General features: G+C 36.9%; 1 protein-coding gene across 5 annotated transcripts in view; it reads left to right on the top strand.

Moving 5' to 3' along the window:
• The window catches only part of mib1 (MIB E3 ubiquitin protein ligase 1), a 75,765-nt gene extending 61,156 nt beyond the window's left edge, over positions 1 to 14,609 (top strand). Inside the window, exons 16-22 of one of the 5 annotated variants that reach the window (XM_048162960.1) lie at positions 2,602 to 2,783; positions 2,947 to 3,136; positions 3,227 to 3,305; positions 7,447 to 7,533; positions 10,698 to 10,766; positions 11,158 to 11,258; positions 12,752 to 14,609. In XM_048162960.1, coding sequence (XP_048018917.1) covers positions 2,602 to 2,783; positions 2,947 to 3,136; positions 3,227 to 3,305; positions 7,447 to 7,533; positions 10,698 to 10,766; positions 11,158 to 11,258; positions 12,752 to 12,892 — 849 coding nt within the window. In that variant the 3' untranslated portion in view covers positions 12,893 to 14,609. Of the gene's footprint in view, positions 1 to 2,601; positions 2,784 to 2,946; positions 3,137 to 3,226; positions 3,306 to 7,446; positions 7,567 to 10,694; positions 10,767 to 11,157; positions 11,259 to 12,751 lie in introns of all 5 variants that reach the window. The other 4 variants (XM_048162959.1, XM_048162958.1, XM_048162957.1 and 1 more) reach the window with 4 other exon arrangements.
• Positions 14,610 to 14,977: the final 368 nt, after the last annotated feature.

Genomic DNA, 14,977 nt, shown 5'->3' with positions numbered 1-14,977 from the left:
AATACGCGATGTGTTCAGATTGGTTAGCAGGTTGGTAGCGGGCCCAGTGTATCATGATTCGCTGAAGCGTCCGGAAACGCCACGCCCCTTACCATTCGTTGTTACGCGCTATGGTGGAAATGTAAATAATGGCGTCTATATTGCTCTATCAAATTGAGCCCAGATCAGACCCATATGAAGAGGGTCAAGCAGAACCTCTGCAATCGCAGCTTTTAAAGGACGTTTATAATGGTATTTTATTTTGTATTTATGTCATAGTGTTTAGATATGCTGTCACTGCTGTTTGTTAGCTTTCAATATATGGTTTTATCCTGATTAAAGCTTTACTGTAGCTGAATACATGACTGAGTAGTCGCATTTTTGTAAAGGTAGGGTTTAATTTATAGCATTAAACAACTGTTTGTATATGAACATAGACGTTTGTTGGCGTTTGTTGAAGTATGCACTTGAATTTAGCTAAGTGGCTAGCTTCTGCTTTTAAAGTGGTAACTGCTCCATCTTTCAGTAAAATCAGTAAAATTGTGCAAATCCAGCATTAAACTCATGTAGATTCTGGAAGCTGTCTTCAGTGGCGCATCCAGTGTAGAAAATATCACAGATTATAATGGGTTCTATTATCCTTTGACGCGTCGCTCGCATTCGGTGTACACAACTCTTCCGCTTCCATTATGCTGCGCGACATGGCCTCGCCTACTTTGTTGCGTGTTCCCGGGGTCGTGTTTTGCAGGGTTTATGATGTCACCAACCCGGGAAGAAGCTTGTTGTAGTCCAAACCGGTCGTTTTTGTAGGCATTAAACTGCCTTATCTTTAAAAGACAATATCTCTGTTTGCGTTGAACTTTCAGTGCTGTAACTTTGCAGATACTGTTTATGCTCAAGTAGCATCATTACACACTAACTAAAGATAAAAAAGTGAAATCACATTGAACCACCCCTTCAAGTTATTTTTTGAAGAACAAACCAGAGCCATATCTAGAAACTTGGGTGTGACACTTTTCACTTGGCCAGTAAGAAACAACTCTGAACAATTGTATAGCAACATCTCTAAATGTCTATTTACTTTGTTTGCCTTAAAGGGTTAGCTTACCCAAAATTACCCTCATTTCATTCAAAACCCATAAGACTTTTGTTCATCTTTGAAACACAAAGGAAGATATTTTTAATGATACCTAAAAGATTTCTGTCCTTCCATTGAACGTCCACACAACCAAAACTTAATAAAGACATACACTGTAAAAAACAAAATGTACTTAATTTTTCTTTTGCAAGTTTTTGCACACATTTTTTTTTTAAGTAAATTTCAAATATGGAATTAAGTAACTCTACTTAACTAAGATAAGTAAAATTAACAAAGAAAATAAGTAATTTTAACTTGGCCAGTAAAAGGTTGTAAAAGTAAGTTTCTTTTGCAATAAATTTTACTCAAACAATATAACACTGAATTAAACCATGCTTTTGAAGTGTATGCTTTACTTAGAAACATCTAAGTGAATAATACAATCTTCATACTAGAAGTAAGCACCTGAACACAGAGACCTCAGTACTTGGTACACAATACACAATGACGGTAACATTCGATGGATCATTTTGAGTGTGAATGTGGCATTTTGAGAAGAAAATTAACTCCAAATATCATAAAATGTTAAGTTACTAAACATAACCACAAAAGCAATGAGAAAACAGTGTAAAAACAGCTGAAAAACAGCGAAAAATCGACCTCATTAATTATTCAAGGCCCAGTGCATGATGGGAACACCAGTATCAGAAAAGTTGAGTAGTTTTACTTAATATTATGTTGATATTTACGCTTTAATTTCTACAAGCTTAAATTGAGTACTAATATAGAATTTACTTAGTTTTTTTTTATTCTTGTCTGAACTAACTTTTTCATGTAAAAGTTACATTTGTTTTTTTCTGTAGTATTTACTTCACCATAAAATAATTTAAATGTAACCATATGAATTGAGCCGTTTAATCCAGGTCGATCACTTTTGAGTTTAAACACTCAAACATGTCTGCTTGACACGCACAAAACCAATTAGGTTTGTCCTTGTGTTTCACGAGCTCGTCTGAGCTTCCGCAAGAACCAATGAGGTTGTTCTTGCATGTCAAGCAAGTATGGTTTAGCTTCCGTTTACCATAATCGGTGTGCGTTGATCAATGTTTATATGTGAATAAAAGCCTACATTAAATCATATAAAGCAATTTTGCTTCTTCAGAAGACTTGGATTGCACCACACAAATCATACAGATTGTACTTACTGTGTCTTTAGTAACTTTTTGAAGCATCAAAGTTTTGATTGCATGGGCTTCCAGTGGAGGAACTGAAATTTCTCAGGTTTTGTTCAAAATATTTTAATGCATGGTTGATGAATAGAAGTCTTATATGTTCGGAATGACATGAGGCTGAGAAATGATGATTTTTGTACTATTACTTTAAATGATTGAGGTAAGTGTTAAAAGGAAAATGGTGCCTGTGCACTGTTCTCATTTTAATAGCATAGTGTAATTATTTAAAGTTCAACATGAGTAATTGTGAGTTTCTTTAATAGATAACCTATATTAATCTATAGTATTTGGCTCTGTGGTGCATCTTCACAGTTAATCATGGGACTGGGCACTCAGGGGGCTGAGAAGAAGAGTGCAGCTTCTATTGCTTGCTTTTTGGCGGCCAATGGAGCTGACCTCACCATCCGTAACAAGAAGGGCCAGTCTCCTCTGGACCTGTGCCCTGACCCCAGCCTCTGCAAGGCTCTAGCCAAATGCCACAAAGAGAAGACCAGGTATGCATGTCTATATCCAACCAGTAGGGGATCTATTGAAGCTTGCACTATTGAAGCTTGTTCCCTGCCATGCATTAACTGCTTTTCTCCTAATGCACTTTATATCTCTTTATATCTCAGTCATTGTTTGTCTTCTCTCTCCCACTTACTCTCTTGCCCTCAGTGGGCAGGTTGGCTCCCGTAGCCCATCTCTAAACAGTAATAATGAGACTCTTGAGGAATGTATGGTGTGTTCGGATATGAAAAGGGACACGCTCTTTGGCCCCTGTGGTCATATCGCCACCTGCTCTCTCTGCTCGCCTCGTGTCAAGAAGTGTCTCATTTGCAAAGAACAGGTCCAGTCCAGAACCAAGGTATGGAAACCTGCCTCACTAATTTCTTTTGTGCATGTTTGTGTTCTTATGTGCCGTAGTGAAGATGTTTTTTTTTTTCTTCAACCACAGATTGAGGAATGTGTGGTTTGCTCTGACAAAAAGGCAGCCGTGCTCTTCCAGCCCTGCGGTCACATGTGCGCCTGTGAGAGTAAGTCAGCTTCCTCTCTCCTCCCACACCACACCTCTTCTTTCATCACCCCATGTGATTTGTCTCTCATCCAGCCAAAAAAGCTCATTCTGTCATCTGACTTGTCAGAACATCACACATCACATGACTATGATACAGATAAAGACATCTAGGTGTGCACACACAGGATGAGCTTGAGATATGGGTGAATATCGCAAAACTTGTCTAGAACAAATCCTGGTCGTTTTTTACTCCATAATCAGAAGAAAATTAGAATTTTAGGCCATTTTATTAACCCTTAAAGACCTAGAGCATTTTTGGGGCTCCTGACTCGCTAGCACTTTTCTCTGGTTTTCTAACCCATTCTAACAGTCAGCATCAAGTGCCATATATCATTTTAAACAGGACAACTTGAAGTTTCAGTTTAGCTCATTTAATGTCCCAATTTTACATTGATTTTGTCTGAGAATGAATCACATTTCCAGAATTTCAACAACAACAAAAAAAGCCAGCAAAAATCTGGTGTTTTTCACTGTAAACTCTCACAAAACCTCTTTTAAAAAGTTATATTTGGATGTTTTAAACTTTCAGATGAAATTTTGTCTAAATGTAACAATCTCTAAGCAAGTTATAGCCATTTGTTACAATATTACTCGATAAAACTACAATATTACTCTTTAGAGATAAACTGGTGTACTTTATTTATTGATAATGTGTGTCCAAAAAAGACCATGGAGTAAAATTAATGCAAAAAATGTTATACAACAGAACACTAATGCAAAAGTGACTTATTAGAGAACTATATTTTCAATCTGAACATGAATAAAAACAAATAGTGTTGCAAGTAATGAAAACAATTATGAAAATTGTCTTGTGCAATGAAAATAAAAACAGTGCATATTTTTTTCACAAAATACACAAAAATATGCACAAAATCTTCACAAACTATAAAATAAGTATTTAGATAATATAACAAACAAACAGAGCAGTCATGTGGCTGTACTCATCACTGAACATGTCACATTTGAATGCACCGGTTCACTGCGTAATGACACGTTTGAAAACATAAATTGCAATAACTTATCTGATGTGGAACTGTTTTATCCTCATTTTTGGTTCATGTTATGTCAAAGTCATGCTTTGTAACATGAGTGTTCAAATCTGTTATTTTTGTTTTTCATACACACAGATAAATACTTTCACTTTGTGCTTATTCATACTTCCAAAGAAACATAATAATATTGAGGTTCAAATGACCAAAACCTATGTTTATTGGTTGAGATGATGATGATGGTTTGAACCAATCTGGGCATAGGAGGCAGGACTAGGCATCAATAATCGTTCCTGTTTGGCTTAGTGTGATATCATTGGAAAGCCGAGAATCTCCTCTTTATGGTACATTTTGAAACATACAGATTGGATTAGCGGTTCAAAAGTTACTAAACATTTTAGAATTTTCAGCATGCAAAATATAACGTTTTTTTTTTTTTTTTTTTTTTTTGAGCAAAATGTGCACTTAAAAAATTTCATAACAGAATCAAGCATAAAGATTTCTGTTACAACACCATTAGCGGAATCAGCCGATTACGATTAGTCACATGGGTTTAATGTTCGCTACTTTAGAATTTATTCAGCAAATGTGTTTTCATCTTCCATTATTCGCATTATGGGCCCTATTTTAATGATCTAAACGCAAAGTGTAAGCTTAGGTGCACTCAGGGCATGTCCAAATCCACTTTTGCTATTTTAACGACGGAAAAACGGTCCGTGTGCCGGGGCGCATTTTTGAAATGGGTTGTCCCTATTCTCTTAATGAGTAATGGGCGTAACGTTCCATAAACCAATCAGAGTGTCATCTCCCATTCCCTTTAAGAGCGAGATGCGCTCGCGCCATGGCGGATTGCTATTTACATGGCGGAATTTGTTGGTGAAAAAGCTGAGCGCTTTTCAAGCGACGAAACCGATCTGCTCATGCGCAAAGTTAAAGTCAGTTAATATATATGTGTGTGTATTGGCACGATTGTTCAATTAATTAGCCAATTTCGTTCATCATTATAAGTAGTAATAGGCTGAATTGAAAATAGGTAGCCTAATTCTAATACACGCAATGACTATTCATCATTACATTTTTATATTTATGTAGCCTACACAATAATATTCTTTTACATTGTAATCCTTTTGTTTTTAATATTTGGCATGTTTGTGTGATGCGCATCCCTGTGTGTAATAAGCAAAGTCAACGCGCACTGTGGACGCGCCCAGAGGTGCAGTTTCTACCAACACGCTCTAACCAAAAAATATTGCGCCATTGACTTTAGACTTTAGACCAGATTTGAGTTGGTCTATGGCGCAGTCTATTTTCAGCTCCTTAAAATAGCAATTCGCCTGAACACACCTCTTTTTTAGACCAGCACACCCATGGGCACACTAACTGGCGCAAATGCATTTACTAATTTAAGGACGTGGCGCTGAACGGGAAAACGCGAACGGCGCCGGACGCAAACTAGCAAACACACTTGCGCTGCGCCTTGCGTCGCATTGCGCCCGGTGTAGTATAGGGCCCTATCTCTTTCACACAAGTCAAAAATCACGCTCAAGCGAGCGTAAAAATTCTTTTTGTGAATGAATGGATTTTTTTCGAAATTTGGCATTTCCATCACTCGTTTCTGATGCGATACTTCAAAATGTGCATAAAAACAGGGTGAAGGAAACATAGCTAGTGATGTAAATGACTTGGTGGTTAGGTGTAATATAAAAGTGAATTGTTTGTTCTCAGCTATCATCCCTCCTACCTGATCCCTGGTTGTCAATCCAGAAAGTTTGCAGTGTACATAGCAGCATGAAAACTAAGCTTGTATAAACTTGCATGCAGCTTGCGTTGAACAAGAAAAAACCTTGTGCTTTTTACCGGTAAGCGGATACTGACTAACACCTCTGATAGGCCATTGTCTTCCTGCGCTGAACAGATAAGACATTTTTAGAATAGTACTAAACGGCCTTTTACGTGCTAAAAAAGTATAAAGCATACCTGCAAATAAGCCACTTTTCGGTGAAATTTGCCGTTTTGATTCTAATTATGTCATTTATGTGAATTGTGTAGTTCCGACGAGTTTTTTTGTGCGGGTGTAGGGGTGAAACTGCGAGCACAATAAACCTCACAAGAATTGAAAATGCTATTTTCCCATAGACTGGAGTGAGATAGACGTCTCTCCAGGTGTCACGATCTTTCTTGGCGCTCTGTAGCCAGGTTTCTATCCAAGGATTTTTTAGCGCTTCAAAATGTTTAGCGATATAGCTGATGGAAATGCCATTTGTCAATAAAATTTCTCAATTGTCTACACAATATTTTTCAGTTTATCTTTAGCACGTAAATTCTATGTCGATACTTCAAATGTCGAAAAAATTGGTTTGGAAACACTTTTTGTGAAAAAGTGCTTTAACGCAATTAAATTTGGTGTCACATGACAGAATTGGCCTATAGTCTGCAGCGTCCGCGTTCGTGGTGTTGCTCCCGTTAAAGCACCATTTAGAGTTCAAAGATGCATCACAAGAATGAGGAAAATGTCTGCAGCTCAACAAAAATTCCTTAATTTCTGTCAAATTAAGGAAGACTGTTGGAGTTTTTTGATCTTTGACGCTGACAAAAAGGTAAAATAAAATACAGAAATGTTACTTCTGTATCTGAATAAATAGAAATGCTGTTTGAGTTTCGATTTCATGATCAGAAGTGGTTCTAGGCTACATGACAATGAAAATCAACATGACACTTGTAAATAAAATAATTTTAATAGTGCAATTTATTAATAGGCATTATATATAATGCAGACAATTTTATTTTATTTTTTAAAGGTTAGATACGCAAATAAAATGTTTACAGCTGCATCTGTCTCTGAAAACAAAATCAACAGTGATTGTTTTTGATCAGTTTGATGTTATTGAACTCAGAATGTGGACATTTACATGTTAAAATCACAAAAATTTTCTCCTGGGGAGTATGCCCCTACACCCCCCTACAACTATTTACTTAAGAAACATGTCACCTTTTTCACCTCTTTTGAGTTTGAAGGTATGATAAAGTATCAATGATACAGTAGGCTTTAAAGTATTAAGAAGCTAACCTTGTACATTGTGCGTGTGTTTGCATTTGTGCGTGTTCCTGCAGACTGTGCCAGCCTGATGAAAAAGTGTGTACAGTGTCGGGCAGTGGTGGAGCGCCGCACTCCCTTCGTTTTGTGCTGTGGAGGGAAAGGTATGGAGGATCCCACTGATGATGAGGACATTAGTGAGTGAACTTCCACACGTTCCCGTTTTTTATTTCTCTTTCCTCTCTCTTCCTTCGTTCTCATGTCTCTCATGTTTGATATTTACGTTGGCTTTGGTTGGTGCTTCTCTGTTTCTATTGCCCACACTCATTTCTCTCTCCATTGTTATGACTAATCTGTTATTTCCCAAATGTGTTTTTATGACTCAAATCAGACGTGTAGCCCCTCCCCTTAATGCATAATATCAACACCCTGGAATGAGCTTCGTAACTGCTCTGGAATGTCTTCGTGATTTGATTTTTTGTGATTTTTAGGAAGCCACTCCAAACAGACGACTGAAAATGCATCCCCCGAATGCATTTTTTTCACAGAAAACATAGAATATTTCTATAATTGGACATGCCAAAGGGGCTATGCGAGATTTATTTTAGTTCCATCTTTTTTTAAGTTGTGATTCACTACTATTTGTTACAACATCATTCCTTTGTATGTGATCATGACACTGCCCATGTTCTTTATGTTGGTTTAGTTTGAGTTCAAAGGGATACTGGTGTAAGTTCACTTTTTTACAGTGTTTATTTATAGAGAGGAGGATCTGTTTCTTTTTATCCTCGCTTAGATGTCCAACACATCCATCCACGCTGACATCTCTGCTGACCCTCAGACATGCTGATCCACAAAAACACGCACACACTCGCACACAGTCCAGTCAACAGAGGAATGTAGCCTTTAGCTCTTATCTTGGTCTGTCTTTAGTGCCTGAGCTCTGTTTGTTGTAAGGCGCCACTTTTCCACACACACAAGACCCAAGCAGCATCTCGTATAGACCTAACACACTCCAACCCCCCGCCTCTCTATGTAGATGGAGCAATGAGAGAGAAATGCCACCATAGATGGGATTCTCTCCTGCTTCAGTCACTTTGAAGACTGAAGCACTTCAGTTCCCACATACGAGAGGCTCCTCGCTTTAAAAAAGGACGTGATAAACTGACCTGTGAAGGCTGTGGTCAATCACATGTGCCAAGAACTTTAATTTCCACAGAAGAGAACTCGAATATGAACGCAGGAAACATCCACTAATCATGCTGTTAGACAGATTCTACATCATTTTTGGAAAATAAGAGTGGGGGACTGTGAAATGACCCAGTGGAAATGATCCAGTGTTGTTAGCCGACCCCTGAAGCCAAGAAATGTTTCTCAGTACGCCATCATTAATTTCCCGTTTAGTGAATCTAATTTTTTCCAACTTGTCGGGCTCAAAATTAACCAGTCTGTCTTCTTTCACACTAATCCATCATAAAAATCTCCCTTTCAGGCCTCAACACCCATGGTCTGTAAAACATTTGCTATAAATGTTTTTTTTCCCACTGAATGAAAACCATAAAATTAGGGATGCACGATACCGTATTCCTCATTGGCTGTTATTAGAGATGTTTCAATTTCAATATTGTACATATATCGGACAGTGTTAGACATTTAAATGTGCATGCTCATTTACTCTGTTTTCACACAGATTACTTTTGCCATTATAAAAAGCTCGCTTTAAAATAATTTAGTAACGCTGTTAAATGTAATCTTCAGCAAATCTCTAAATAAAAATCCATACAGTACATTATAATACATGTAAATGATTATTTTTTTTGTTTGGTGTTTCATTTAAATTGTGTTGAACAGTGGTTTTCAATCCTGTTATTGGTGACCCATCGCTCTGCACATTTTGTACACTTTGTCTCCCTGATTCAGATCATCAGCTTATTAGGAAAGACTTCCATGAACTGAAATGTGCAGAGCGGTGGGTCCCCAGGACCAGGATTGAATCACTGGTGTAGAATTTTCCAGTTGTTGATTATTATTGGGTCTTGAGGAAAATTCTAGTCCTAGATATGACTTACTTTCTTCTGTGGAACACAAAGATTGTTCCCACTTTATATTAAGTGTCTTTAACTGCAAACTGTTTTTTACTAACATTTAAATTAATAAATTGATCCAACGCATTTATTGGGTAAATACATGTTTTTACGTTGTACTTATATTTTAAAATACCTGCATCTAATTACTTCTGTAATTAATTTCTGTAATTACATCTATAATTACACTGTTTACTCTTCTCTTAAACCTTTAGCCAACCTTAAACCTACTCATACCACCAAACCTGTCCCTAACCTTACCCGTATCCCACCAAAGTAGAAGCAAAAGTGTTTTGCAATATAATATGAGCACAATAAGTACATTGTACCTAACAATTGTCTTGTTTTTACTTTATTTTTAGTGTCCGTGTTACAGTGTAATTATACATTTAAGTACTGAGTAATATTCATTAAATACTTGTACTTACTGAAGGGTAGGGTTGGGTTTAGGGTTAGTTACATCTAATTATGCATAATTTACTATTTTTACAGTAAGTACACGGACAATGTAAAATAAAGTGTTTTTATGCAAGTGCATAGTAGTTAAAGACGCCTAATATAAAGTGTGACCCAAAGATTTTTAGAAAAATAATCCATCTCTTTGATATATCATATAATACAAGTGGATGGGACCCTCAATCTTGACGCTTCGATGGGTGGGCGTAAGGAAGAATACTAATATTAATATTTTAAACTTCTTGTGCAAGCTAAGTGATGGTTTAAAGTTTAAAATATTACAATTTTCTAACATTCACCTATCGTTTTGTTTTAGAAAGCATTGATTCATCCACTAGTGTCATAATCAGGTTTGATTGTCCCATCTACTTGCATTATAAGGACTCGCAGAGTCATATTTTTCTAAAAAAAAATCTGTGTGTTCATCTGAGGAATTCAAGTCATACATCTGGGATATCATGAGGGTCAGTAAATAAGAGAATTTTCATTTTTGGGTGGAGTATCCTTTTAATGTGAAATTATCCACTTATCAATATCAGGCAAATTTATAATATCAGTGCATCCCTTCTTAAAACCTTTCTTTGAGGATAGTCCTGCAGCCATAATTGGATACCTTGATGAACAAAGCCACCCATGTGTCAAATACTTGCGTTAACCTGCTCTTCCCTTTGCTCCCTCTAATGAATATTTATAACTAGCATATGCCACAGGCCAGGCTGAATTGGCCCCTGAGCCAACAGCAGGGGTACATGCATTACATAACACTGTGACTGGTTGCTTCTCAGCAGGGAGCTCTAACTCAATGGCAGGGGGGTCGCAGGATCTTCTACAGCCCAACAATCTGGCACTAAGTTGGTGTAAGTATTTTATTCATCACCCCAAATTCTTCCTGCCTCAACTTCTTCCTGCTCCTTTGGGCTCAAAGTTCATATCTCCACCCCAGCATACGTTATTCTCTCTGGCCAACACTTTACGAATAGAAGAGGCCGTCAAGTGGGACCATAAGCCTGCTTGCGGCCTGATGCGTTTCAGTGCTGTTAGTTGATTTCATACCCCAGTGCCCTATATAAGCCATGTAAAGAACAGGCACAAAACTTCTAGAATCAAGTTATTCCTCTGTAAAATTTGCCAAGTTAGAAGACTCTGGGGTCTGCAAATGCGGAGGCCCAGGGGTCCACTTTCACCAACTGCATGATTGGCTGTTGACCCGCTGAAACTTTTCTCAATGACCTCTGCTTTGTTTTTCAGCCAGTGGAAATATCCCAGCCTTGCAGAGGGACAAAGACAACACAAATGTCAATGCAGATGTACAGAAGTTACAGCAGCAACTGCAGGATATCAAAGAGCAGGTGGGCGTCGCCGTTTGTAGCGATTCACTCATTTTCTTTATGCATCGACAACAAACCCTGCCAATCTTAAAACATTGCATTTTTGAATTGTGAATTGTTTGTCGGTCAAAAATGGATTTAAAATGTTAAAAATTGAATGAACTGAGTGTCTATTTACTAAGTGCAAATAGCATCCCTTGTTGGCAAACGCTATTTACACTAGCTCCGCCCACCAATGTCTGGTTGGGCCACTCAAGTTTTAAAAAGGACGCACGTATTCAACGTCTTCAGTGGCGCAACAGTAGCGAGTAAGGCTGGCAGAACTGCCTTTTAACGCGATCGACGCAGGTTCAAATCCGCCTTTTCCCGAGCTCACTCTTCTCCATTCCCATCACATATCACATCAGAAAGGCATTTATTTTCAATAAAAAAGAAAATAATGTTCTAAATGTGGAAATAAACTGCGATCAAGTGTTTAATAATATTAAAAGTATTTATTGGATAGGGTTAGGGGAAGATGTAGGGAGGGTTTTTATTCTTCCAATAAGGCAGCAACCATTTGATAATTTTAATAAATATAATCATTTACACTCTGATATTATTGCATCCTGTTAATGTACAAAAATACTAAAGTATTTTTGGTGTAAATGGAATCTATTGCTAATTTCACCTAGTGTAAATAGCATATTGCTAAGAAAATGCTGCTATTGTCACTGTGTAAATAGAATATATTGTTATTTCCACTTAGTGTAAATAACATCTATCGCTAAGAAAATATGCTATTTGCACTTAGTATAGATAGCATCTATCACTATTTGCACTTAGTTTTAATAGCCGCTGCCTTTAATGAATCATAATTAGGTATCATTCAGTCTTTTAAGTATGAACATTAAATAAGTTAGACGTGCAAATTAATGAAACCTTAGTGTGATGTTGTTCACGGCCTGTTACAAACAGAATTATCAAAAATCCGTCTTGACAAGTTTTCACATTAACACAGTGTGTCTTAATTAAGTGAGCGTAAATATGTGTTAGGTCTTAAAATGACAGCAGTCTTATGTACCTGCTACTGTCTGTGTTCTAAATGTTAATTAAACAAAAGAAAAACAGAATCACTGCTCTTGACTGAGAGACATTGTAGCTTTAGAATCAATGTGAAGTTTAATTAATAAAGTGAAGACTGTGCAGTGTTTTATTTTGCATTTGATTATTCAATTTCAGTTGTAAAATTGAAATCTAAAGTTACGTTTTATTTTCTGAAACTTTTTTTCCAGCAAAAATAACTTTTTGGTCATATCACCCACCCCTGCTTAAAAATACAGAATTGTATCATTAATCGAAATCAAATTGTAAATTTGCTAAAATCGTTCTTGAAACGAATCAGAAACCTGTGAATCGAATTGATTCGCTGTCTACCCAAAGATTCACACTCCTAGTTTATAGTGTTCAGCATATGCAATTTTTTTTTTTTAAATGCAGTAATGACTCATTTAACATATTTGCCTTCCACTCAGACCATGTGCCCCGTGTGTCTGGATCGCCTAAAAAATATGATCTTCATGTGCGGTCACGGCACTTGTCAGCTCTGCGGAGACCGAATGAGCGAGTGCCCCATCTGCCGGAAGGCCATCGAACGTCGCATCCTGCTTTACTAGAACGCCAGGCCATCGCAACCTCCCTGTTTTTCAGCCACAGTGTGTGCTGCTGCTCTCATAAGCACCTTTCTGTATCCGCAAGGTTCTCCGTGTCTCACGCTAAGCTATAAGAGACATCAGTGTTACACCATCCATCTTTATTTTATCTCTTAGGCTCAATATTTGTCCGGTTACCTTCAGTTTTGTTTGCTTGGATTATGTTCACCGCAAGGAGGAAGAAACTTGCTTAACTACTCCATCTTGCCATTTTATTCATGCAGGTGCCCACTTTTTTCTGCCGTGAGTAGTTCAGCACCACCTACAAGACATGAACTGACACTGTCAGGGTCTGCTAATGTTTCATATTTTATTATGTCATTGTATTATGCTTATATATCCTGATGCAAACAGTTGTATCTACAGTATCTGTGTAGGTTATGATACAGCATGGTGAATTTAGGACATGACTGAACTAAAAGAGTCCCGCTGAAGCTTTGGAAATTCATTTTAAAGTCTCATTTTTGTGCGATGTAGCGTTCGGTTCCAAATAACGTGTAAATGTGTCTGCATTTACTGGCAGACTAAAGTTTGTTCTGTCCAAACAGTGAAATAAAAAACATTCACCTTTTAGCAGTACTGTTAGTATAACATTGCATGTTCCTCTCTTGAATTGCTGCTGTACTACAGTATATACACAAGAGTATTATTGTCACACCCATGGTGGTGATTGGCTCGTCATCTGATCAATGCTGAAAAGTGCATGCTTTCCATGCAACTGAACCCTGTTGTCTTTAAAAGGATGTTCATTTACATAACAAACATCATTATTGGATTGTTCTCCAGTAGTCCTACTTTATGCACCATATTGTCTGCCAGATATTTAATACAAAAAGGATTTGAATAGAAACTGCTGGTCTTGTGCCATTGTTCCAAAAACATGAAAACATTTCATTACCTTTTGGAAATAAGATGCTGTTCGTCATTTTCCTTACTAGTTAATTTATGTATTTTTACCTTTTTCAACTGAATCTGAATGACTTGGAATATACTATAGAATATCACCTGTCAGCTATAATTGTTAACTGGGGCCTTACTTTAATTAGGCCACAAGAAAGCCTGACCAAAAAGAATTTGTAGCTGAGGTCTGTTCATCAAAATAGTCTTTCATTAACAATTTGGCATCTTTCTGTGCTTGTCAAAGTATATTATGAAGACCTGTATTTTTTTTCCCCTGTGTGGCCTATTCCCATCATGGAGGAGGTCTAAAGTTACTTCCACTGTTGTTTGATGGCATGTTTCATTTCAGTGTGACTTAACATTGTGAAGCAGACATTTTTACTGGAAGCAAAGTAGTTTCATACTTTACCTTTTAAAGATTTGTATCATTTTTCACATCTTTTGTCATCCTTTTTTTTTTTTCTCAGTATCAGTCTTTTTGTCATTTTAACATTAAAAACTAGATGCACTAATATACCTTAATGGTAGAATTATATTGTCATGGTTACTCAAACAGTCGGTTTTGTACCTTATTTTCAGTACACAAAAAACTGCCCTGGTTTCAGAAAAACATTGATACTTTTTTTTTTTTTTTTTTATGAATGAATGAATGTTTGATGTATGATGTACAACATTTATCATAGGAGAAATTCCTTTTGCCCTGTATTGTATTGAATTTTGCTTTGAATATGTATTGCCGAATAAAGATCTAACAAAATGGAGCACAGTACTTTGCAAAAGATATTGCGCACTCATCTGTAATTTTGACTTCTACAAGACTCTAAAAGTCACTTCAGATGTCACCATCCAATGATCAATTTGAGAAAAAAAAAAAAAAAAAAAAAAAATGAATAATACACTATGTAACTTTGTTAAAAATTTAAATACATCATAAATCCTTCTAAAACATGTTTTTGTCTTACCCCGATAAGTGTTTATATTTTAGACCTGTGGGGTTGATTTTCGCTGGAAATTACGTACATATGTCACTCGCCCGTGCATCTCTCATCATGTACATAAATGGAGAAAAGTTTCTACTTTGACAAGTGTATGGTGTGGGGGTGCTATAGAGTGTTTTTCGAGAATCAAAGGCTGCATCCGAAATCGCAT

The sequence above is a fragment of the Megalobrama amblycephala genome, linkage group LG17, assembly GCF_018812025.1.
Source record: "Megalobrama amblycephala isolate DHTTF-2021 linkage group LG17, ASM1881202v1, whole genome shotgun sequence".
Classification (NCBI taxonomy): Eukaryota; Metazoa; Chordata; class Actinopteri; order Cypriniformes; family Xenocyprididae; genus Megalobrama; species Megalobrama amblycephala.
This window is presented reverse-complemented; position numbering and strand designations above follow the sequence as displayed.